The sequence below is a fragment of the Tachysurus fulvidraco genome, chromosome 1 (genome assembly GCF_022655615.1).
Source record: "Tachysurus fulvidraco isolate hzauxx_2018 chromosome 1, HZAU_PFXX_2.0, whole genome shotgun sequence".
In the NCBI taxonomy this organism is placed as follows: Eukaryota; Metazoa; Chordata; class Actinopteri; order Siluriformes; family Bagridae; genus Tachysurus; species Tachysurus fulvidraco.
In genome coordinates, this window is record NC_062518.1 from 33,079,182 (window position 1) to 33,104,888 (window position 25,707).

The following is a 25,707-nucleotide window of genomic DNA, read 5'->3' on the forward strand; positions in this document are numbered from 1 at the left end:
TCTGTTATTAATTCTATTGTTCTACATAGCTTCTGATCAATTTTGTAAGTTGAATGTTTAGCTCTCTATATGAATTCCTTACAACGTCTTCAGCTATAGTTGAAAATTACAATCAAAATGAACTTACCATGTGATTCCTAACCATGATTATAGGTCAGGCCATCCAAGTGTAAAGCAGGAGCATTAGTGTGGCTTGAAGTGGTGAAAAAGAGGCTTATTGAAGCTAACAGTAAATTCCAAGGACAGAATTTAATCCTACTCGGCAGATCTGTAGTGGTCATTCACCTGTAAAACGTTTGGATTTGTTCTTATTGAATCACTTATTTTAATACTTAAAATGGCCACAGGGTGGCTCAGTAAATTGATTTGTGCATATTTACACGAGAAGCTATATACACACACACACACACACACACACACACATACATACATTATATACAGTATATATAATATATATACATAATGTGTGTGTGTGTGTGTATATATATATATATATATATATATATATATATATATATATATGTGTGTGTGTGTGTGTGTGTATGTATGTATATATATATAAAATATGTATATATATAATATGTATATGTATGTCAAATAATTTAACTACCAGAAGAATTAATACGTTATAAAAAATGAAATAAGTAATAACCATAAGACCGGTGCTTTAAATCAAGCAGTCTGGTTTTATTACAGCATAAATAATGTCATTATCAGTTATCATCATCGTCGTCGTCGTCATCATCATCATCATAATCTCCCTAACTAATACCTATCAAATCAACAATCTTTGCTACAATAGAACAATTTGAATTGATATTTGAAGAAGAAAGTAGCTATTCGCTTGCTAGTTGACTTTATTTATTTTAAAGGGATACTGTATAGCCTATCCATCCATTCCAGATGAACCATACTACACTATCACTAACAATGTTAGACACATTCTCCCAGAGTGGAAACTACTGTTTCTTCTGGGCTACACGTAGTTTTGGAAGCAGCTGAAGCCATTAGATTTACTGCTTCAAAGTTTTCTCTCGACCCCCACCCCCCACCCCGTAGAATCCACCCGATCTAGACACCCCACCCCAAAGCTTTGACATAGAATAGAAATGAAAGAGCATCACACATTTAAACATCTACATACATAAACACACTCAGCTGCCTTAGTCTTGTATATCAACTCCACAACCACACATAACAATCAGCCGTTGTCTGCACTGGAATGTTAATTATTCAGCACAAGTTTAGTTAAATCTAAACTTGTAAAATGTGGCTGTAGATTAAAGCCTTTACATATGCGGAGCAAAACCTCTCATTTAAATGCTTGTGGCATATCCTCTTTCTGTGATTTCTCATTAAAACATCAGCGGTAGTCAACATTGATTATGCAGCACAAAACATTCTGACAAGATTGCCTGAACATATTTTTCCCTCTTTTTATTTTTCCCATATATGGTATCATGTAAGTGCTTCTAGGAAGTCTGCCTAGCCTGCATGTTTTTAAATGAAAGCATGTTCATTCACATAATTGAGTGAATGACTAAGTGTGGATTTGTTTGAACCTCTGTTGGTGGAGCTGTAGCGTTGTTTTTTTTTTGAGTGAGAATAATTTGAGTGAAACTGCCAAATATTGTTGCTTACTCTACAACAAACAATAGAGCTTAAGAAGTGACATATTGCAAGTGTAGTATTAGTCCCAGATGCACAAGCACTAAATATAGAAAGGCATCAAATATACATACAAACATAAAAACACTCAAAACAAATATTGCATGTAGGACTGAGTGACTGGAAATATGGTGTTGTGAGCATTTGTGCAAAAATAAAATAAAAAAAAGTTTGGTAAAAGTGTGCCCTATATACAAAATGGGTACAGACTGTGGGCACTGATACATACAATTATTAGCAATCAGTGAGTATTTCTTGGCACACTAACCATTTTCATTAATGATTAGCTGGTTCATGCTCATGTGACACAATAAGAAAGACAAGTATAGAGGCTATAATGGAAGGCAATATGTTGTATGGTTGCACCATAACTTCCCATAAAACAAGGTGTCTATGTGAGGCAAAGTATTTGAGCAAAGCCCTTAATCAGGCAAAACTGGTAATACACTACAAAACAAATAATCTTACTAATATAGCAAATGTACCCAAAACATAATGTGCTTCACTATACCAGTGATGTGATAAAGCTTCCAGCATTGAGAACACACTCCACATTTTTATGCTTCTCATATCAACTGAGTACAGAGCCATTTAATGTCCAGAATATATCCTTCTCATTTTAAATGAGAAATCTTGGTTCAAGCTATTCAGCAAAGGTAATACACTTGTTCCAATATGAGCCAAAGCTCCACAACATGTTCACCAGATCTCCCAAAAATCATCTGGCTTCAGCCAAGCCTCCAGAAACAGCATGCAACACAGGAGATTTTTGAAGATGTTAAGACCAGACTAAGCTGGATAGACGGAGGTCAGAAAACAGGGTTGTATGTTTCTGTTGCTGATAAATGGGATACACTGTAAATTGCAAGTTTGTTGTTAGCACATTGGCTGAGGTAACATTAAGTTACATGCACAGGTGGGGTGTCTTCAAGAAGACTGTGGTCCATTTGGGTTACAAGGCTGCGATTATGGTGATTTTTTTGTACCTGAAGATTATAAGTCTATCATTGGAATTACTTGATAGTGGAAAACCAGAAACAGAAATGGTTGTATTATGATCCAACCCTAGGTTTCTGTGATGTATTTACTTTGAAAATGTACAGAGAAATTTTATTCATTTCTTTATTTGTTTCTTGGTCTTTTTCCTTCTGTAGTATATTTCTTTTTGAAACATAACAAATGGAGAAAGAACTTACTGAATATCTTTTACTTATTTTCCTGACTTCTCTCACTCTTGCATAGATATAATGAGTCATGTTTTCCAACCTACCTAGCTTTTCTACACAACAACCAAGGGTTTCAGTTCCTACTGTCCCTTATACCTCTCTAGGAAAAAAAATGCTACCTCTATATTACTAGAGTCATCCTTCCATTTTCTCCTTTTTCTAGAACTGAAACTTCTTGTTTAAGAGATGTCCCCTCCTGAATGACAACTCTCCTCTCCATGCACAATAAGAACGGGGAAGAAAAAAGCATCCTGATATGTAGGAGGCCGATCCCTTTCGCTTTCTCTCCCTTCCTCCCTGTTGCTATCTTCTGGTTGCTCTGCTTCCTCTTCTTGTCTTTCTCTCTCCTCCTCCCTAGCCACCTGGTTTCCTTGTTCTTCTTCCTCCTCCCCTTCTCCCATTAACACCCCTCTACTCTCTTCATCTTGCCTTGAGCTCAAACCAAGAAATCCTCCACCTCCTGTTCCTGCACCATTCCCCTCCTCCCCTCGTCCTCCTAGACCTCCACCTACACTGCGGGAATGGAACAGAGATGCGGGACGTGTGGCTTGGAGACGACCCAATGAAAAGCCACTTCTGCTCAGAACAAGTCTGCCTGGACCTCCAGCAGCACCTCCTGCTCCGCTAGCCCTCATCCCAGCTACAGTGCCAGTCAGCAAAGCAGCTGTTGGGCCTCTAAGCCTGGAAGGGAGTGACATGCTGCTAGTGGACCGGCGACAGCGAGGGCAGCTCTGGAGCAGGTAGGCTGATGCAAAGGCCACAGGCAATGTAGGACCTCCAGTATTAGAATTTGCCCCAGGGGGAGAGGGGTTTGTACCTTGGTTACCATCTGTGCCAGGATCCATCAGCAGTGCCTCAGAATAACTGGGAACCATCTGCTGATTGCAGCGAATGTGCCACTCAAGTTCCGTCATGTCAACGGTGTTAACCCGGGAAATGGCACGGTAGCTCGATCCGATGCAACCTCCACCAGGTCCATTAACATTCTCATTGATTCCTCCATTGTCACTTCCGTCACCTCTGCTACTGTCATCTTCATCACCGAACAGCTTTTCTACATGGTAATGCACATATGCAGTGCGATATTCTGCCACAACACGAAGTGGCCATGAAAGCAGCAAAGCTGAAGCAAGCCAGAACACCTTCCTGCGCGCATACCAGGGCTGCCGAGCGGGGTCAGGGAAGGCCAGCATGTGTTCACGAAAGTCTACATTCTTCAGGTGCATTCCCTCCCGTGCCTCCATGTAGTCATCTAAGCCTTCATTTTCCCCAAAGAACCGTGCACGTTGTGTGAGGTAGGCAGCCTCTGCTCGGGCACTGGAAAAACTAAAGCATTTTGTAAAGCGCAGACGTACTGCCGGATGCTCCATAAGGCCCCTTAGCTCCTTTGAGACATCTTTTACACCCAGCCTGGCATAGTCAAACTCTGAACTGGCTGCATGCGTGTTGACCCGTTCATGGTAGACCTGTGTGGTGGTATATGCATCTCCATTGCGATAGCGTGTTACCTGTCTGGTTCTTCGCACATAATGGTAACTGATGGCCTTCCACCAAATGCATGGTGTAGCCTGCTGAAGTCTCTGCACACGCTCATAGACCTCTGCGACCTCTGCTTGAGCCAGCATGGCAGTCTTAGAGTAGCAGTGCCAGCACTCCACCAAGTAGACCACATATAACATGGCCAGAAAAGCCAGAGGAATGTAGACATAACCACTTGAGCAAGGGCTGTCAAGAGCCAACTCATCAGGGCTGTAGGTATTAGCAGCAGCTGAAGTTGTAGACTGGTCTTCATTTTCCAATACTGTAGCTGCAAGCTCTACAGGTACTGTGAGGACAGGAACCTTACATAATCCACACCAGGTCAGTGTGCCAAAACAACCATACATAAGCAGCGTGAGAAGAAGACACTTCCAATGTGACTCTCGACATAGAGAGCTAGCCAGGGACTGCTTCACTGGACGCTGCTGTAGAAGAGACAAGAGAAAAGCAGAAAAAGTAATTTAACATATTGTTATGGAAGAAGAAAAACAATCTCAACTATTAACATTATTAGCATAATTTGAGTCCATAAAGGTAATATATTTACATATAGGCATATATACAATATTTGCCTTAATTTTACTGAATGATCTGAGGTTGTTGATAATTGTGAATGTTTTTGAAGTTTGCTGCATTTCGGATTTGGGTTGATGAAGCTGATTCTTTGTCAGGATAAAAAGGTGCTTTTAATCAGAATCTAAGTTTCTCTTATATATCCCTTAAATTAGCCTATTGATGAGACCAATCACACAATTCCTATTCCAGCAAGACACAACACATTCTGCTGCCACCTAGCATAACAGCCAATAATAGCGTTACTCTGATCCCACAGGGAGGAAGAAACAGGGTTCATGTGCTCTGTCATAGCTTCTGACTTATACAGTCACATCCACTCCCAGAGGATTTCTAGCAATACATCATGAGGAAAAATAAAAAATTTGGCAATCAATTATTAACAGCTTGTGCTTCTACAATTTCTGCTGCTTGCCATGCATCTATTTAAAGACTGAATGTAGTCAAGTGATTTATAAATAGCAAATGAGTACAGCATATTTTTCAGCTAAATCAAATAATTAACCAGTCTTGCATAGGTCCAACTGTAACAAGATTTTCAATCTTAAAATTGCACAACATTTTGCCTAAAACATACAGCTAAATAATGTTTTTTTTAAAAAAAAAAAAAAAACTTTATTAAAACCTAAAAGCTAAGCTGACTATGCACAAATATAATCTTTACTGGCAGTCATCCAGCGATATAATCATTTAAATAGTATTATTTTAGCTTCAAGGTTCTCTGGAATTTCATGATCTCACCCGAATGGCAATATGAGGATATCTAAAATGTTTCAGTAGAGGATATGATTACATTTGCAAAGCACATTGTGGAGGTTAAAGGCACATATGATTGGTCTTGAGCAGAAGGAAGCCATTAGAAACCATAAACCAGGACTTTGTACTACGTTGGTGAGACAGCAATTTTAACCAGTATCCTTGTTAAATGTTTTTATATATATATATATATATATATATATATATATATATATATATATATATATATATATATATATATATAATGCTTCAGTTGATGAAATATTAATGAAAGTAGATGAATGAAATATTTGTAATCACACTGAATAGAAAAACAATCACAGATCAACATAAGTGTGAGAGAATAACTGAGACCCACCCACTATCCAGCTCTCACCATCATACGACATTTACCAAAGGAGGAGAGTGAAAGCTAATACATGCTTCCTCCCAGAGATGCCCTGCTCATGCTGCCTCACATTTAGAGGAAAGCAACGATGACTGAAATTATAAATTAAAAGCACAGTGAATTGTCAAAACCAGCACAATTTTAATAATCATTTTAAATTCAAAGTGTAGACAGCCTCACAAATATTTAGCTTATTTAGTCAGCAAACCTTATTTGATTGTATACTTGGATAACACCGATTTAGAACAATTTGATGCTGTAATCTCTCACTAGTTTTGAACAGACCTAGTCCAGAACAGTGTATTGACATGGTGAAAATGAAATAAATCCTTCTCCCTGAATGAGGTGCTGTCATATTTATAAAATACACTAGTAAGAAAACACTTTTGTGTAAAGTCAGAAATGAGTGAAATGAGACAATAAAGATTATGAAAATATTTAGACTTTTTGTCATTCCTGCAGTTGCTCTGCACTAAATAATAAGCTTAAAGTTTACATGTGGGCTTTAAGTAGGATTCCTATATAGCACCAGTCTAAAGACACTGTCACATTTTCTTTTATTCTGCCACACATGCTGGAAATTGCTATGTTACAGTAATGCAAACTGCAATACATGCTACTGTGGGGTGCAGCCTTCTCAGTTTCTACCACTATGAAATCTCAAGATTCTGCAACTGTAATAGGATACAGAAGGTTAGCTCAGCAATTAGGATTTTTCTGTGTCTATGTATGTGTGTGGTTTAGGTGGGGTGGGCAGGATCTGTTTTTATCCACTCTCCAATGGTTGGTGGTCTAACAGAAGCCATTATCAAGTGATTATTCTCTAACTAAAGTCTTAATCTTGCATAAAGCACTAAACAAATTAGAAGAGACATGGAAATGCAGTATTTAGCAAAACACCAGAGGTAAATACACACTTACTGTATTAGTGTATAGGGCTCATAAGAACATTGTATATTTTGCTATACACCTTATTAGGAACAAATGGACATTTATGTAGTTATCCAAACAGCCAATCGTGATTCAGCAGCGCATTGTAATAAAAATCATGTACATACAGGCTTAAAACTTCAGTTAATGTTCACATTTAACAACAAAAATGAAATGGGTTGCTGCTCTATATTCCCCAAATGGACTTAGGCCTAAATGACTTTAACCAGATTACATACACCAGGTACAAAAGGGGCTGTGAGTGGAGGATCTGTGTACTGTTTATACTGTTATATCTGTATATTACTGAGAAAGATCAGAGGAGAAGATTCTGACTGGTTTCAGTTGATAGGCAGTCTATAATAGGGAAGTTGGGAAGTCATGGCCTAATAGTTAGAGAGTTTGACTCCTAACCCTAAGGTTGTGGGTTCGAGTCTCGGGGCGGCCACGACTGAGGTGCCCTTGTAGCAAGGCACCGAACACCCCCCCACCCCCACCCCACCCCCCCTGCTCCCCGGGTGCCGCAGCTGCTCCAGGTGTGTTCACTGCTGTGTGTGCACTTTGGATGGGTTAAATGCAGAGAATGAATTCTGAGTATGGGTCACCATACTTAGCCGTATTTCATTTCACTAGTAACTCAAATAATCACTCTTTAAATCCAAAGTAAATGGTTGAAGACTGGAAAAAGATTCCTGTTCTTGTTTGACAAGGGTTGAAACTGATGTGGGCTTCTGCTGTTTTAGGCCATCCAGCTCAATGTTTTGTGAATGCTGAGATTAACTATGATTGACGATATGAGTTTTTATATCATTCCTGTCAGCTGAAACCAATCTGGTCTTTTTCCTCTGACCACATTTATCAACAGGACATTTCCACCCACAGAACATTAGCCCACTCAATGTATAATTCTTCACACCGTTCCGTATAACTGTAGAGTCTAAATCTCAGGAGCTCATACCAGCTTATCCGGTATCAACATCCATGCCACAGTTAAAGTCACAATGATCATATTTCTTTCCAAGTGTACAGTTTGATTTGAACATTAACTAAAGCTCTTGACCTGTCTATGTATAATTATTTGTATTGCACTGCTTTCACATGCTGAATAATTGCATGAATGTACAGGTGTACAAGTGTTCCTAATAAAGTGCATGGACAAATACAGATCAGATTCAGGACTCTTGTGACTCAAGTGATTCAAAAACATGCAATAAAAAGGTTTATAGTTCCAAAAAAGTTGTATGTAAATAAATACTGCTCATGAAATAAATATGTATTGCGGGGGTCTGTGCTCTATGGCATCTTATAGATCTGAAAAAACACACAACAAAGTAGTAAGAATGATAAAAAATAATGCAACATAGCAAAGTAACAAATGCATCTTCTAGTTTTTATACTTTAGAGTGAATAGGGAATACATTCACATATGTTTTTGACAGAAATAAATAATAATTTTAAAAAAAATCCATGGATGATTGGTGCTTTAACTATTCTGCTGTTTTGGGAACAAATTAGCCTACAGGCCTGAATGAAACGTGAATGCAATGTGTTCTCTGAAATCCTCACACTTAGGTCAGAACTTTTATGGCTTTTATAATCGATTAACCCTGTAAGCCTATTAGATTTCAACTGCCCTTTAGGGAAAGTGTAGAAAGATTTGGTTATGTGTATGTTTATAAAGACTGAGACAGAGCAGCTGGAGTCTGTCTTCAGGCAAAAAAAAAAAAATCCAGTCACTAATTCGCTAGTGCACCCGTTTCATACCTGTAAGACAGATTTCTTATTCGTAGAGGACACAAAATTAAGGTCTGTTTCGGGAAAACGAGCAGTATGAACTCGGCATGAGATAATGATGTATAAATACAGCAGCGCATTTGCTCCTAACTGCAATGCAGGAGTGCGATGAGGATGCTGAAGAGGACACGCATCATGAAGCAGTCCGTCCCGGTGTTGATTATTTTAGCTCCACATTTATACCCATGTGACTGATCATCTTCAAGTGATAATGGGAGCGCAGTAGACTATCTGTGACAATAAAACCTTTTTGGCTGTAATTTCAGCCCAGCGTAATGGGCATTAATCGTATATCCCTTTCCAAAATAAACCAATCTCACCTCTTCCCTGGCAGTCCCAGCCAGAATGGGCTCCTCTCCGTCTGCCGCGTCCTGCATTATTCCCGCTCAGCGGACCCTCACTCAGGAGCAGCCCGCTGTTGGAGCGCTCCGCTCCGGCCAGACTCACCCCATCCGCCGCCTCAGCATCCGCTCCAACACCTGCGCCGCTGCGAGACAAACCGCACCGTCCGGCCACACTAATTCTAAATATGTAATTCTTTAGAAGATCCGTAAATACAGTTTCTCGAATCGGCCCATTTGTTCCCGTCTATATCCAGCATCTCTTTATTTATAAAGGCGCGTTACTACGAGGATGAGGATGTGGAGGTGAAGCTGTTTACGTCTGCTAAAGGGAGGCGCGGGGGAAAGCTGGGTTAATTAATTAAATAAATTAATGCATCCATTTTCGATGTTCAAAGGGAAACATTTGCGTATTGTTGATTTAACATAGAATCCTTTTACAAATTTTATTTAAAAAAAAAAAATACTCGCGGTATTATTTCTTTTCTTTTGCTCTTCCTTCCTTTTGTGTATGATGCTGTTCTCCTTGAGCACGTCATCAGAGGTCTCCCTCCGCTCTCTCCCTGGCCTATAGAGGAACAATAGAGCTAAGTCCAAACCCACATACCTCCCTATAAGGAGGATATAACCGGTACGTTATACTGACACACTAATTAATAGAGCAGTAGGCGGTTTGGGACGTAGCCACAGAGACTTTCCTATAAATTACATCCTTCAATACGAGCTGACGTCATCTACCTGTCTAGCGTTTACTTACTGCGACCATGTTTTCCTTACAGTGCACATGCTCAGACAATGTCTTTAGTCCCCAGCACGTTGTGCTTCTTTGAGTAAGAGCACCTTCACTCACACAGACCAAGTTTCGTTCTAATGCCACGGTAAAGATGAATGCAAATATAATGAATATAGAAAACACCATTAAGCAACAAAGTGCAGCAGTTAACTGTTGTCCTTTTACTTTAACCAAACCATTTATATTTTTCATCAACAGTAACGAAACTATATATATGAAATATAAATCTTTATTTGATTCAATTATTTATTGCACATCCTCTAAAACTGGTTAGGGAATAAACTGCAATGCAATAATCATTGCATTGCTGTTTGATGAAGAATGGACAGCAATACTGTGTGGTTACGATAGTGGTCCTTCTGTACAGTAAAGCTGGTATACAGTCCGACTAAGAGCCGGCCCAATGTTTCTGGAAAAAATAAAACAGCATCCATGAAGCGTTACTTTACAACTGTGAAGCCTGTACACTTCATACAGTAAGACACAAAGTTAAAACCCAATGCAGAAAAATATATAAGTTAGTAAAACAGACTTTCTGTAGATATCCTTGAATTTAATATTGTTTACGACTTTAGTAACAGGAAATCAACTACTTAAGGTTTCTGGAATCTGTGTAATAAAGCGAGATACAGATTTTGTGGCAGACAGGACTTATCCCACGAGTGAAGGTTTATTCACATATTGACTTGTTACTGTGTAAACTAGATACTCATCAATCACCAATCTTAGCTCCTGGGTTTAACACAAACCCCTTTCATTTTACACAGTGTAAGACATGATATAAAATCAGGTCTATAAATATTTGGACAAATTAGCTGCCCAGGCAACACTGACATCTGGGCCAGATACATGCACACATACCAACACGTTTTGAAATGCTTATTTGGTTGAAATTTACTTTTAAACAAAATATGTAGATTTCTACAATCTTATCTTAATATAATAAATAATGAATATGACCACAATGTAAAACTTTCAAATATGTAAATATATACACACACATACACACATCCGAGTCTTTACAGACTACCAATGAAGAAAGAAGAAATAATGCAGAAGTCAAACCTTTTAAGTTTGCCATATTTGATGGATGAGAGGAGCTTTTCTCTCTCAGCATCAGTGGAACACTGGTTGTATGCATTCAATAAACTGAGAAAGGAAAACAGTCCGATTATATTATATTATACTGCCAATATAAAATTAGGCTGTGAGAAAGTGAAGAGTGAAATGATTTTATTTGTTTATATTGCTCATACCTGCTTACTGTACTGTAGTGCTCTAATATAGCAGCCGCTTTGTCACCAGAGATTCCACTGATCTGCATCAGCTGTCGGGCAAAAACCTCTCTAACTGTCTGAGACTGGAAGAGCGTACAAGGTAAATTCAGTAAAGACTGGTTTAGCATGATAGAGTTCTCGAAGTGGCACTTGAACAGAAACACATTCTACCTTGTTTTTCAAGGCTCCATAGTTGAAGTCTGTGAAGGATATAAGTGAGCAGCGGGGGGTTTCACCTTCCCTGGCTCCATTCTCTGTGTCACACTCTCCACCTTGTTCCAGTTCTCTGGAGCGGTAGTACAATGTCCTATTCTGGAAGAGAACTATAGAGTATAACTATACAGAACTCTCTCACTATACAGTCAAGAAATACCACACATGACAATGATGCAATATGGCACTCAAACTCAGACTGACCTGATAAAGTTTCTGCAGATATCTGGTCATGACTGTGAGGTAGGCAGCTGATTCTTTAACATCCTGAACTTTCTTCACAAAGAAGTTATCTACCACCTGGAACATATCATAATGATGTGAAGTATTGAAAAGTATACAGAAACACAAGCATGACCTGCCAAATGCTCCATTAACCCTTATTTATAATTATTATATTCACAAACATATCTTAATCAGCAAGTGTGTTGCATCTCTATTATAAGGCACTTACATGTTCCTATAATCACTGTGTATACTCAACCTCACTAATAATAATAAATTCACTGATCAGTTTAAAACTCATTTCTGAGAGTCTATGCCCATGATATTTTTAGATAGTGTTAAAAAGTGACTATTTGAGTTAATATGGGAGCTCAAACCACTCTGGCCATTTTCCACTCATTGTCACTCATACAAGCTTTTCTGTTTTTTTTTTTTGTTTTTTTTACACCGTCCTGTGTAAACTCTAGATACATTGTATGTGGAAAAATCCAGATGATCATCAGTTATAGAAAGAAATACTCAAATCAGCCCATCTGATACCAACCTCCATGCCACATATAAAGTCACAGAGATCACACCTTTCTTTATTCTGATCATTGATGTGAACACTAACTAAAGGTCTTTCCCTTTTTTGCATTGAGCTGTTGCTACATGATTGGCTGATCTATGGACAGTGAATGTATATAATAGAATAATAATCAATTAATTGTTTAATTTAGTATGTCAAATAAAAAGACTATTCTATAAGAACTGTGTTCATTGAAAGAATCACAAAAACATGTAATATGTTCAGGGATTTTTGATGATATTTCTCTCACACTCCATACCTGAAATCCATTTTTATGCCTTACTGTGATTTCATACGGAGTCTTAATCGATGTGTGTGTGCGCATGCATACCTGTGTATTAATTATAGCTTGTTGCAAAGTGCTTTCTGGTAGACTGAGGTGTGCTGCTGCTGAACCACACTGCTCCACCAGGTAGATGGGTTTATGCAGACCACACCTCTTCAGACGGAACTGAGTTAGAGACCAAGAAATCCAAGTTCCTTTAAAAAAAATCTGGTGGATGCTGTGTATAGTAGGCTATTTGAAGCATTTGAATGTCATACCTTCTGTTCTCTGAAGCGACCATCCATTATACTTCCACACAGATCATCTATCCGCTTCCTCTCAATGATGTAATCAAGCACCAGCTCTTTTGCCACAGGTGGACGCAACTGACCTTAATTAACAACCATCCATGAATAAACTTCTGTATAAAAGCTATATGCTGTTGTCATACACATAACTGAACGGTCAATATAAAAAAGCTAGAATGAAAAAATATACAAATCATAAAATATTACACAATAAGTAAGAATGTAAGTGTCCTGCATATTTATTTAGATAAAAATATACTTGATTAACTCAGTCTATTTTGTATTAACCATAATGTATATTTGTTTTATTACACTGATTTTTCATAATAAGTTATATCTGTATTCTTACTTTTTTATTTTTTTGTATTGTTTCTTATGTTCTGAGGCAATGTCCATTGTTAAAAGCAATACACAAATATATCTGAACTGAATTGTAAAATTATTCTTATGGGCATAGTATTAGCACAGTAAGAATCATTTAGAAAACAATGGGACTAAAGAGAGGACTGCAACAAAAATAATAGCGCCACCTGCTGACAGAATGTAATCACTACTATTATAAGAAAGATTACTTTGAGATTTATTTATTTATTCATTCTTTGCAGAAACCTACTTCAGTGACTCCACTTCCCTCTGAAGCACTTGACAAGCTGACCTGACTGTAGTTCTCCCATGTTCTGTACTTCTATCTTCAGTAAGTATTAAAGAATATCTGAGAAAACAGCTCAGGTATCTGTCACTACAGCGCAAAAGCTCTATTATAGTAAAGGAAACACAAGAAATCATCCCTCAGGTATTTATATGTTTATACCTAGTAGTTAGTTTTAACCCTGAAACCTACACAATAAAAGAGACAGGAATAAAAAGGAGTTTATGTGTTTAGAAATCAGGTGAGTGTCAGAGTGAGACATAAACATAGCTAGTGAAGAGTGACAGTTTACCAGGCACAGGTGCCACTTTCTCACGAGCAACCCACAGGAAGTCGCCTACATTTAGTTTTCTGATGTCAAAGGTCACACCGTTTCTCTGTAGTTCCTTGACCAATTCTTGTTTGCGTGCTGTGTTCCCTCTGCCAAGTCAACAGCACCTTGTAAGTAAAGAACTTAAACATATTCAAAATAGAGATAGAGAATTTCACATCATGCACTTACCCAGTGGTCTCTATAAAGTCAACACACAGCACAATGTCATAGTCTTCAGGGAGAAGATATGCAGCTCTCTCTTTCTCTGAGCTGTGAAACCTTTCTGAGAGCGAAGCGCTACCTGCATGGGTTACTGAGACGGCTCTGCTAGACACTCCTGGGATGCTGAAATTAATAAAAATTAATTTCTTAAGATAATTTCAACACTTGACGCAAGTATTTCACACTGTGATCAGTATCTTTTATAATGTTTTGCTGTGCATTGAGTGCAACACTTGAAACACTTCAACACACAGCACCTTAATTCACTTATTTATTCAACGGATTAATCTTGTTCTCACCAGCTGTCTTGTTCTTCTTTGTCTTCATGCAGAGTCAGGTCTACAGTAACCGGTCCATCCCCTGAGTCCTCAGCCTGACTCTTCCTCTCCTCCTCTTGTCCATCTACACCCCGCTCTCCAGACTCCAGTCTTTCTGCTAGAGCCAGACCAAACTCTGTCAATGAATACCTAACAAATGGAGGCGAGAACCCGAAGGAATGAGTCGAAGGAGTAGCTACTAAGACCAGCTTCTAAAGCACAATATGAAAAAGTAATAATAAGGAATAATGAGTTGATTCAATTAAATGACAAAGGTCACAACAACCAAGCATTTACGCTGGCAAAAACACTTCAAACTGACTTTTTAATTCAATTTAATTTTATTTGGATTGTGCTTTTAACAATGGCTTTACAGAACAGCAAATTTGAGATTCATGATGTATCACATTACAATATACACTTTTTTCTCTGTAACCACAGATTATAAATAATAATTATATTATTAATTATAATATTGGTGTTGATAATGACAATGTTTATGCACAAGGTGGAAGGAAAAAAGCTAAGGAGCACAAAGACGTTCCTGATAAACACTGGTTAAAACAGTATTTATTTTAGGACAGTTCTATTATCATTCTGTGATTTTTATCTTATAAGACATAGCTCTGCATGTCTAAGACAGAAATTAAACACCTTCCTGAGTGAAGGAAAATGCAGCACTGAGTGAGAGTTTACCTGGCAGGGTTGTGTGTCTTCAGTAGCAAGTTTTTCTGAATGAGGGTGCTTACTGAAGCCCAGGCTGTGTATTTACTTCCTAGATCAGGCTACACAACACATATGGTTAAAATTGGCTGCACTTCCACAGTCAACAAGAGGCATTTCTGTAAAATTACATAAGGCTTTATATACATTTTTATATAAATTGTACTTACTACAGTGAAGGATTTATCACAAAGGGACTGTGCCTCGGTCTGTAGTTCATTTTTAAACATGAAGCCTTTACTGTTAGGTATCTGAAAAACAAAGTAGACAAATATTTCTTAATATTTTTTTTAGTCACATATCTATTTACTTTTACTCAGTGATAATTCAGGGAATTCAGTTGTTGCTTATTGTCTATGACATCAATATAAAGCTATACAAATGTCCACAACAGTGTGTTATACCTGTGAATGTCTGTACAATGTGAGCAGAACAGCATAGCCTCCTGATCTCTTCTGAGGGACATACTCCCTCTTCTTCTTTCCTCCTTTCTCCTGTCCTGCATCAGCTTTAGCCTTGCTCTGCAAAAACATAAAAAAAGTGTTTGAGACACACATTATTAAGAAATACAAGAACTGAGATATGGTGTGAATTTATGTGAAAATCACCATGTTTCTTCCACCCTTTAGAGCAGGAAGGTTGGAGCAGTGTGATGATTTGGTGGAAGGCAGGATGTTGCTGCAGGGTTCAGCGCTATGAGGGAGGTAGTGAACAGGAGCATTAGCACCTATGAAGAAAAAAAATAATTGAAGAGAATGATCAAACCTTACTAGGTTATACATAATTCTCCTGTAGAATTCATCAGGAGCTCTATAAAATCCTTAAAGGAGGACTCAAGCATTTTTGTCCAAAGAGGTACATGTTGTTCAGTTTTCAATCTCGGGATTTGACTACTGTTTCTTGTTCCTGTTTGGGCTTTTGTGCCATTGAGTCTTTACAACTGGTTCAGAATGAAGCATCTTAATTTGTATTTAACCTGCTGACATTTAATCAATCCACTGCTGATTTCTGTCCATTGTTTTTCATGTAGCTGCAAGAATGAAGTTCAAATAATATTACAGCAACAAACAAATTCTATGTTGATTATACAAAGTGCATCACACTTTTCAAGGAACGAGCACAACTTGCTTAGATGCACTGCCAGACAAAGACCTGTCCTGTCCTGTCTAGACAACCCCATGTCTCTAAGCCTTCCAAACAGGTCCACAGATGCTCCTCTTTAGACATTATAAAGTATAACAATTTACACATTTACTTCTCTCTATCCTTAAGGTTGAGTTATAGGATACAATGCTGGAAAATATGGCACTTTCAGAATAGAAATATCCAAAAACACATTTTTGCATCCTTTATATTAAGGAGGTGTAATAAATCCATATTAAGTGTTTCCTTTAGTGTTTATTTATGTATGAGAACTGACACCTGTTTCTGAGCAGCTTGCTGGTAGCCCTGGGTACACCTGCACGATCATGATAATATATACTGTACTTGGACCCTTTGAGAATGCAAAAGTCACTCAGTCCACTAATGAAATCACATCACATTAGTAACACAGCTGGCTGAGTGGTGTTCACTTCATTCTTACCCTTTTCTCTGTAATGTTTCTCAAGCCTCTCGTCCAGGATCTTACAGATTCCGTCCCCAAAGTTCTGCAGGATTTTGGCCTCTTTGCCGTTTTTCAGTGGCAGTGGATACTTTTTTAAAGAATTAATAGCCTACAGGAGAACACAACAGGACGCACTGTAACACCAACACCAACACCACCAACACCAGTGATGGCTTTGTGAAATATCTACTGAAATGCTAACAGGATAGGTTGCAATTTACCTTCTGATAGACGTACTGTGTCTTGAGGCCTTTCTCTTTGGCGTGATCACGCATCTCAGTGAGCCACTCGAGGAAGAGAGGGTTGGGGCAGGAAGGTACAGGCCGCTTCCGACCCAAACGCAATGCTTCTGATGGCATGTGGAGACACAGTGAGTCCAGCCACGTAACCAAGCAACGAAAAACCTCTCCGGGTGTCTCAAATGAATGTAAACAAACACCGTTAAATGTGCTAGTAACTTTATACACAACCTAATTATGCAGCTAAGGAACAGCTCTAGCGTTTTTTTTTATTGTTTAAACGAGTTGTTAGGTGTTGTTTACTGGAATACACTGACACTGAGATAGCTAATATATAACGTTTTGCTCGACTAAAAACTGAAGTTAGCCGGTGATTCCTGCGGATTTTCTAACATGTTAGCTTAGGTAGCTAACAATGTAAGTGTACCTAGTGTACATTAGTTCCCAATTTTTCTTCAGCGTAGTTCGTGTGTTTGTAAAGCCGAATAATAGCTTCAGCATACGAAACTCATCGTGTCTTATTATTAATATATATAAATGTAATATATCTACAGCTGCCCAGTACAGTGGTTGTGCGCCCTGTGATCTCCGCGGCAGTGTATTTAAAAACAAAGTACGTAGTAGGGTTGCCAGATCTGCAAGACCATTGCCTCCAAAAAAAACCTAAACTTTGTGCTCTGTCCTTCCTAAAACCCATTTGAAGCCTAACACCATCACTGTCATGATAAAATATATTAGAATATTTAATACAACGTGATGGTGTGTGTGTGTGATTACGCGTTAAATCCGCGGACATGGCATTTGTCCCTAAGTGACGTTTTTGTTACGCGACGCGGTCCTGTGTACTTCACAATAGACGTAGAGCTTTGGTTTTTAAAGAACTTTGCCTTTTGTACAAGTGTTTTTATGGCAAAGTAAAAATAGCAGTAATCTTTAGACGATTATAAAATATAACGTATTGTGATTTTTGATACTATTAGTGTGTAGCAAATTAGTATTAACACTATTTAATAGGGAATAATCTTTGTTAATTATGTATTTTATTATTTTTTTTTCAATTAGTGCATATTTAATATTGAACTTTTCTTGTCTTATATTGTGGAATTAGTGAGCTTGGTTATTTATGTGCTCGTTTTAAATCATGTATTTCATGTGTCTGGGCACCACAGGGTAACATCTGTATAAAAAGGTATCATAGGGTAACATCTGTATAAAAAGGTATCATAGGGTAACATATGTATAAAAAATATCATAGGGTAACATCTGTATAAAGAGATGCAGTAAGTGTAGATCAGCATATGGCTTAGGATAAACATTAGATAAGCATTACGTTCTAGTATTTTTAAACTTAAATATATATTTTTTATTATTTAGTATTAAACAGAATTAATCTACAACAGCTTACCAAAAAGTAACTATTTTAAGCAACATAACGGACACAGAACAAGAACATAATGCTCCTGAACCGTTAACACCTAGAAACCCTGTAATAAGGCTTCTAGTGAATTCCAGCAACAAGACCAAACACGGACCTGGAATCCGCTGTATGCTCACATAGTGCCCACCCACTCACTCTCTCTCTCTCACACACACACACACACACACACACACACAAACACTCCTGTTCAAAACTAATTTCAGCCCAGACATTCACTCACTTCACTTGCTCACTATTTGTAATATAAAATAAAAGTTTATTGCATTTTATATAGAAAGCACATTCAATGTAAAAAGGTTATGAAGTAAAATTCCATACAGTACATCAGTACCATCAGTTAAACAATTAGGCCTGAAGATAAATCAGAATTAGTACTGTTAGAATATCAGACAGTAATTGTAGTGATCTCATATCTTACTCTTGAGGATATTAAAGAATATGAAAATGTGAATCTATTTTTATATTATGTACAAATATTTATCTTATTATTGTATAATCTGGAATAACTGATCTTAACTCTGTCAAGAGAACATTACACCCACCTTGATAAATACACATTTCATCACACATTTGACAGTATATATTACAAACATCAATAATTACTGAACACCATCCCCTCTTCAATAAATCTTGCAACAAAAAAGAACATAATATATAACATTTTTAATATAACAATATTTAGAATTCTTTATTGTTTCTCCCCTGAGCAAATGGAGTATTATTTACATAATAGTGTGTACTTTTTAAAGTTTTTCAAAATAAGCTTTGATGTAAACTAAACTAGTGCATAGTCCATATTTAGCTGTTTATTGATTTCAAAGCAAAGAACCAGCCCTCTTCTATAGTGGATGTGTAAACTCAATCTCACTATGATTGCTGCGTAAATCTCATTCATCATTTCATCTAGTCTGTCAATGTTTTTCACTCTTTTTCACTTATTCAGATGTGACATTATTTTTTTAAACAATGTTATTTTTTGTCTCAATTAACCTCAACTCTTTCTATCGTCCTCCTGAACCTGTTGTATCATCACTGTTCAGAGATAAAGGAGAACCAGGCAGGGAGTTTTCCTCCCGTGCAACCAAACCTGCTGCCCCCGAAGGTCTACGTGCCCCCTTGGCCCGCAAGAAGGCACTGTTTGGATGTTGATTATGAATATGGCGTAACAATGTGTCCTGGGTGGAAGCAGTGTGGCCACATTCCTCGCAGACATATAGCTTAGTGCGCCGTTCCTTGTAGGCATACTGCTGTGTCACACCATGGATTTTCTTCATGTGAGATTCCAAAGAGCAACGCTGGGTAAAGGCCTTCTCACACAAATTACATTTATATGGACGAACACCTGGGATATGACAAAAGAAAAGTATATATTTAAGAGTCTGTGTGTAGTGTGTTGTCACAAAGTTTTGGCTTAATGCCTGGCAGTAGAACTTGAGGCAAACTGAAACTGTAACTGTATATTTATATAAAATATTACCCACTCAGGTAAATAAATCTGATCCCTGTTTTGTCAATCTCTTTTTGTCAAAGAGTAATTTGACCAAGAAAATACGTTATGCTCACATACCAGTATGTGTGCGCACATGCCTCTTGAGATCGAAGGTGTCATTAAAACCCTTGCCGCAGAAGCTGCACAGATGCCGTTTCTGTTCACTGTGACACTTTAGGTGTCTGTTGAGCATGCGTTGATACTGAAACACTTTCTGGCACACTTGACATATATAGGTTCCCCCTACGGTAGGTGCAGAAGATGTCCCACAACTTTTTGTGGGACATGGGTTTGCTACAGTGGCAGGAGGATCAGCATTTGTGTTCAGAATATTAAGTGGAGAGTCAATGGGGAGTTCACCTGTAGTCACCTGAGAATATAAAATATGGGGGGGGGGAATGGATGGAAGAGTCACAATTTATTCAACATGATTTGTGATTAAGTTAACTAAAATCTAAAAAGATTCCTTGGGTTTCTCAGTAATATATAAATCAGCCTGCACATAAATTACTGGTATGATGCCACATACCAGACTTAATTTCTGAATCAGAATAGGTGGGAAACTAACACTGAAACCATGCAAGCCAAACCAGTTTTAGCCAGATACTAAAATAGGAACTTAATGAAAGGCACGTTTTAGAGAGAGCCTCACCTTGATCTTGGAGCGGACATATGTGTTGCTTTGTGCACTTCGTATGCGCTCTGTTTCAGGACTGGGCTGCTGTCCCAGAGCGGTAGAGGAGGGCAGTTCAGCTGTAGAAACCACTGTATAGGGCTCTTGCAAGTATTTCCGTGTACATCTGTTGTGTTCTTTATGAGTGGACAGGCACAGGGCCACTTCAGCTGTACTTGCCTCTGACTCCTCCCATAGAGCTTGAGGGGACACCGAGACTGAAGGGGAAATCATGGAGGAAATGTGTGTGTTAATGGTTGTCATATTACATTATATGGCATTCAAAAGTATGTGAACACCTGACCATCACACCCACATGTGGGACCTCCCTAACCTGGCATCACAAAGTTGGAACAACACTATTGCAGGGGAACACTATTGTCTTTGTATGCTGTAGCCTTAAGATTCACTGCATCTAAGTGGTCCAAACCTGATCTAATATTATAATGCCGATGTGAACAAAGCTGACTCCATTAAGACATGGTTTGCCAGGGCTGAAGTAGAGGAACTCAACTGGCCTGTATAAAGAGCCCTAACCACTAAACACCTTTGGGATAAACTGGAATGCAGACAGTGTCCCAGACCTTCTTGTTAGTCATTAGTGACAAGGGGATTTGCCCTTTCAGCCACACTTCAAAATCCAGTGGCAAGCCTTCCCAGAACAGAAGTGGTTACCTTAACAGCAAAGTTAGACTAATCTGGAATTAAATGTTCAAAATTCACATACAGGTGTGATGGTCAGGTGCCTAATGTGTTAAGAACTCTAACACTTCTTAGATAATTTCTTTAACCATGCCAAACCATCTGTATTATTTGAAACTGGATGTTTTGTGTGGCTCTCAAAACTAGGGACAGTTGTGCCTTAAGGGAAGGGGTGTGGGTGTGTGTGTGTGTGTGCATGGCTGGGTGGGAGGCAGGTGTGTGTGCAACTGTATTGTCCTGTTCTGAAGTCAGCCACTCCTGTTACAGCATTACCAGTCTGACTGGCCAAGCTAGAGACACAGGCTTATCATCTCACTTTATACAAACATACATACACAAAGCATGGGCTGCAAACAGAACCCCTTTAATGTATCATGTTCTCTTCTATTATAATGTTCATGTTTAATTCTATTACAATCTTGATTAGTGGCGTCATAAAAAAATTATCTTAACATCAGTTAATATTACACTGACATTACACTAGCGCTTTTGTACTTTAAGCAGGGAAATGTGCAGTGACTTGCCCAATTGACAATAAACAAACAAACAAATAAATAAATAAATATGCTTAATATAATATGAATGCTAAATGTATGTGTCATAAACTGGCTAACTGTTTTTTAATAAATGATTTCCTCCAACCAAACACCTTTTTGTCTATTGAATTTTTTACTAGCTTTAAATTAATAAAAAATTCTAACTGACATTCAGAATCAACAATGTTATAATAATAATAATAATAGTATTATTATTATTATTATTATTATTATTATTATTATTATTATTATAAAATCCAGATAAAACAAGAGAAAATTTGTTTAAAATTTGACGCACAGATTTGTTTTTGTTACCATACCACTAGCAGTAAATATAGCAGTGTCCGTTTTATGCGCCATTATTAACGTACAATTTATGGCCTTGTTTATTTTTACTATCCAATTCATTTTCGATAATATTCATCTTTCTTTTTTCATTAGACTATTTCCTAAGACGGCTCCGCATTTGAGGAAACTAATTGAAACCGATACGGGTAAATAACAAAAGGGAAAAGGAGCATAATGACTGTGCACAACTACTGGCCCGGTTTATTGTGCTGCACTACGCGCCAATCCAAATCCACTTTTCATGTCTTATCTCGCAGCGGTGACACCGCTTTTGGTGACGTCACAACTCACGAAATCACGCTCTCGTGGTGAAAAACGAGTGTGGAATCTGTGCAAATCGGAAAGAAAGTAAAAAAAAACTAAAATTTATATATATCAGTTCATTTAAAGCTCGGTATAGAGTTTGCATGCTGTATCGGTAAATAAAACAGTATATTAGAGCGGCTATCAGTGAGGGAAAGGTGGAGAGCAGGCCTAGCCCACTGAAAGCCAGTTTACTTTGGGCCATGTTTGCTAAGGGTGTAGAGAGAAACAGAAGCGACTCCGTGGCCATTCCGTTATTTCCTTCGCTGTTCATTAACTCAGCTGTGCACCACAAAGCCACTGGTAGGATAAACATACCAGATAATTGTCTAACCGAACGAATATAATATAGGTTCATTAGAAACACCGTCTTTCCAAATTCAATTTAATAATAGAAAAAGAAATGGTTCCCTATTATTAGCTTTTTATTTATTAATTTAATTTAATTTATTTATTTAGGAAAAACAGTGTTTAGAAATGAAGATTAATTCAGTTGTCACCACTGGCTTCTGACATATTTTCAGTAGCCTCAAAAATTCATTTGTCAAGGGAAGGGACTTTGCATTCAACATGAAATGAAAGTAGAAAATAGTTTGCTATGGCAATTAGGTTCATAACAAAAACAAGTTGAACAACATTAACTACATGCCACACGACGATGTTAGTGTTACAGTAAATCTGTACAAACATTTTTCCTCAACATGAAATGGTGAATGTTTAAATTAATGTTAAGTGTTTAAAGAAAAATATTTTGGTTTATGTATGTAAAGTTGAAAGGCTAAATTATTCAGTCACTAAATACATTTTAGGTTTACAGGCAAGTGAAAAAAAAATGCTTATCAGAGGTTATGTCCCTATACATCCTGTTCGGAAATTAGTTTGTAACTGCGAGTATAACTCCATCATGGACTGGTCAGTTATTATCCCAATAGCTTGTTTGGATGTAGAGAATGGACATGGTGAAGGGGCTCACAAAGACAGGGTTGTATTTCAGTTATTCCGTTATATGAATCAGCAGGTCATCTGATACCCAAAATTTCTGCCTGCTTTTCTAAACCGTTGTCAAGATCACACATGAATCAGTTTGTCATGGCCTTCGAAACATGTAGGTGGGTTAAACGCCGTTTATTTAGAATCCACTCCACCCCCGATACTGTCTTATCTCCGAAATTAACGTGGATTTAAGAGCTTTTCCAAATGGTACGTTCTGGCGAGACTGAAATGTGCGCAACGCAATGTGTTGCAATGGGTTTTACTGAGTCGCCTATAAGGAAGGCAGCTGGGGCTGAAGGTCAGCTAAACGGCTTCTTGGTTGTTTTTAGGGCGAGCACACACACACACACACACACACACACACACACACACACACACACACACACACACACACACAAAACAGCAAAACGTGTTAAATTTGATGAATGAAATGCTTTAAAATAAAGTCAGAGTGTGAAACATTGCTTCAGAGCAGAAGCTTAAAATAAGATGGAAAAAATTATCATTATGGGATATAATTTTAAGTAACGAATAGCTTTGTAAATGCTTGGAAACAAAACATTACAATTTTGAAGTCATGACTAAAAGTGTTAAATATAAATTGTATGGTTTCCGTTAACCGTTATTCGGCCTGCGTTTTAAGGCTCAGGTTAAATGGTGTGCAACATAATGAGTGTGTCCCCTCACCTGGTATGTAAATGTCTCCTCGCTTGTGGTCAGGTAGATCACTCCAGCTTCTCTTGCCGGGTGAAACACTGGGCTTTTTCACCAGGAATGCTCGTGGCATGCTGAGTTCTCCAGGTGGATCTCCGCTATCTCTGTCCACGACACTGTTGTGGTTGCTACAGTATTGTAGTCTCTATACTACGTAACTACCACTAAATTGAACCACACAGGTAACACAGCTAATGAAATATTTGCTAGTGGAATGTGTTCGTTGAGTAGCCGATTTTAACGGAGACTCAGACGATTTGGTTTCCTTCTCCTCCCTCCTCACGGTTTCTACAAACTTTTGTACCTATAGGCTACAGGTTCCTGTGGCGTCTCCCACCATTAATCCACTTTTGCGCGCCCTACCTTCTCTTCCGTAACTTCCACGCAGGAAGCTTGTTCCTGTAACAAAACGAGCGTATATTGGTCGTCCACACGCCTGCTTGATAGCTCCGCCAAAGCAGACCGATGGAGGAAATGTTTCGATCCGCTCACTTGAGTCACAGCACAACGAATTTCAAAGGTTGATTGAAGCGCAGGTACACATTCATGAGGAAACAGGTGGCAGCGCGCATGCGCCTGGAAATAACGGTGACAACAAACCCGACCCAACCTCTACGCTCTACCTGTTCAACCGGTTTCTTCCCCCACCCCACACACACACGCGCGCGCGCACACACACACACAAGGCAGGAGCAACTAAATGCAATAGGCCTAGTACTACTGGAGTAAAGCTTTGGAGCGTAAAAGCTAAACTGAAAAACTAAACTAGGTTTTGAACGTTTATAACTTTTAAACGCAGGCCATTGTTTAACATATGAACTTGATTATGATGATGTTCATAGTTTTAGTGATGGGCAGTCAGATCATCATCATCATCATCATCATCATCATCATCATCATCATAAGACCTCACCAGTTGTCTTTGTTGAAAAATATGTTAAACTGATTTGACTGAATGACCCTACCCATCACTAATTCATTCTCTTAGAAGAAAACCATGTCTAACTAAGATTACAGATGACTCCATCAGACATATATTATTCATCAGTAGACTTGTTACCCCTCGAAACCTCCACCATCTCAAATCGAACGTTTTCCGGAGCCATATTTTGTATATCTTTCTGATTCTTTATCAGTGGTAAGTGCATATATATATATATATATATATATATATATATATATATATATATATATATATATATATATATATTACAAATCTTACTTGCTATCTCAAGTAATATATATGTATATATATATATATATATATATATATATATATATATATATATATATATACATATATATATATTACAAATCTTACTTGCTATCTCAAGTAATATATGTATATATATATATATATATATATATATATATATATATATATATATATATATATATATATATAAAATGTTCAATGCATATTTATTTAAAAATGTACATATTATGAGTGAGATAGCAAGTAAGATTTTCATTGTAACTTTGAACAAATGTTTTAAACTCATGGTATCTTAAGTATGTAACCTAGTGAACCAGCATTAATTCAATTTTAGAGATTTAAGCACTTATGTACGTCGCTCT

The 25,707-nt window shown here is 37.8% G+C and overlaps 3 protein-coding genes across 4 annotated transcripts; all 3 read right to left on the reverse strand.

The window, feature by feature from the left end:
- Positions 1 to 666: 666 nt before the first annotated feature.
- On the reverse strand, positions 667 to 10,067 carry LOC113635179 (transmembrane protein 151A). 2 transcript variants are annotated; one of them, XM_027134464.2, is made up of 2 exons: positions 9,195 to 10,067; positions 667 to 4,858 (listed from the first exon to the last, which is right to left on the reverse strand). In XM_027134464.2, exons 1-2 carry the CDS (start codon positions 9,249 to 9,251, stop codon positions 3,074 to 3,076), a joined length of 1,842 nt encoding a protein of 613 aa, XP_026990265.2. In that variant the 5' UTR covers positions 9,252 to 10,067; the 3' UTR covers positions 667 to 3,073. The 2 variants fall into 2 exon arrangements, with proteins under 2 accessions (XP_026990265.2, XP_047673278.1); XM_047817322.1 differs by lacking the exon at positions 9,195 to 10,067 and adding an exon at positions 6,121 to 6,838.
- Positions 10,068 to 10,221: 154 nt separating this feature from the next.
- Positions 10,222 to 17,712, reverse strand: mus81 (MUS81 structure-specific endonuclease subunit). Its single transcript, XM_027134463.2, has 16 exons — positions 16,916 to 17,712; positions 16,674 to 16,803; positions 15,697 to 15,815; positions 15,493 to 15,609; positions 15,259 to 15,339; positions 15,062 to 15,150; positions 14,348 to 14,515; positions 14,016 to 14,171; positions 13,806 to 13,933; positions 12,835 to 12,947; positions 12,623 to 12,742; positions 11,703 to 11,798; positions 11,457 to 11,597; positions 11,265 to 11,368; positions 11,074 to 11,157; positions 10,222 to 10,417 (listed from the first exon to the last, which is right to left on the reverse strand). The coding sequence occupies exons 1-16, from the start codon at positions 17,051 to 17,053 to the stop codon at positions 10,351 to 10,353; spliced, it is 1,851 nt and encodes a 616-aa protein (XP_026990264.1). The 5' UTR covers positions 17,054 to 17,712; the 3' UTR covers positions 10,222 to 10,350.
- Positions 17,713 to 18,606: 894 nt separating this feature from the next.
- On the reverse strand, positions 18,607 to 24,731 carry ovol1a (ovo-like zinc finger 1a). The gene is made up of 4 exons (XM_027134531.2): positions 24,103 to 24,731; positions 20,513 to 20,751; positions 19,939 to 20,230; positions 18,607 to 19,713 (listed from the first exon to the last, which is right to left on the reverse strand). Exons 1-4 carry the CDS (start codon positions 24,200 to 24,202, stop codon positions 19,373 to 19,375), a joined length of 972 nt encoding a protein of 323 aa, XP_026990332.2. The 5' UTR covers positions 24,203 to 24,731; the 3' UTR covers positions 18,607 to 19,372.
- Positions 24,732 to 25,707: the final 976 nt, after the last annotated feature.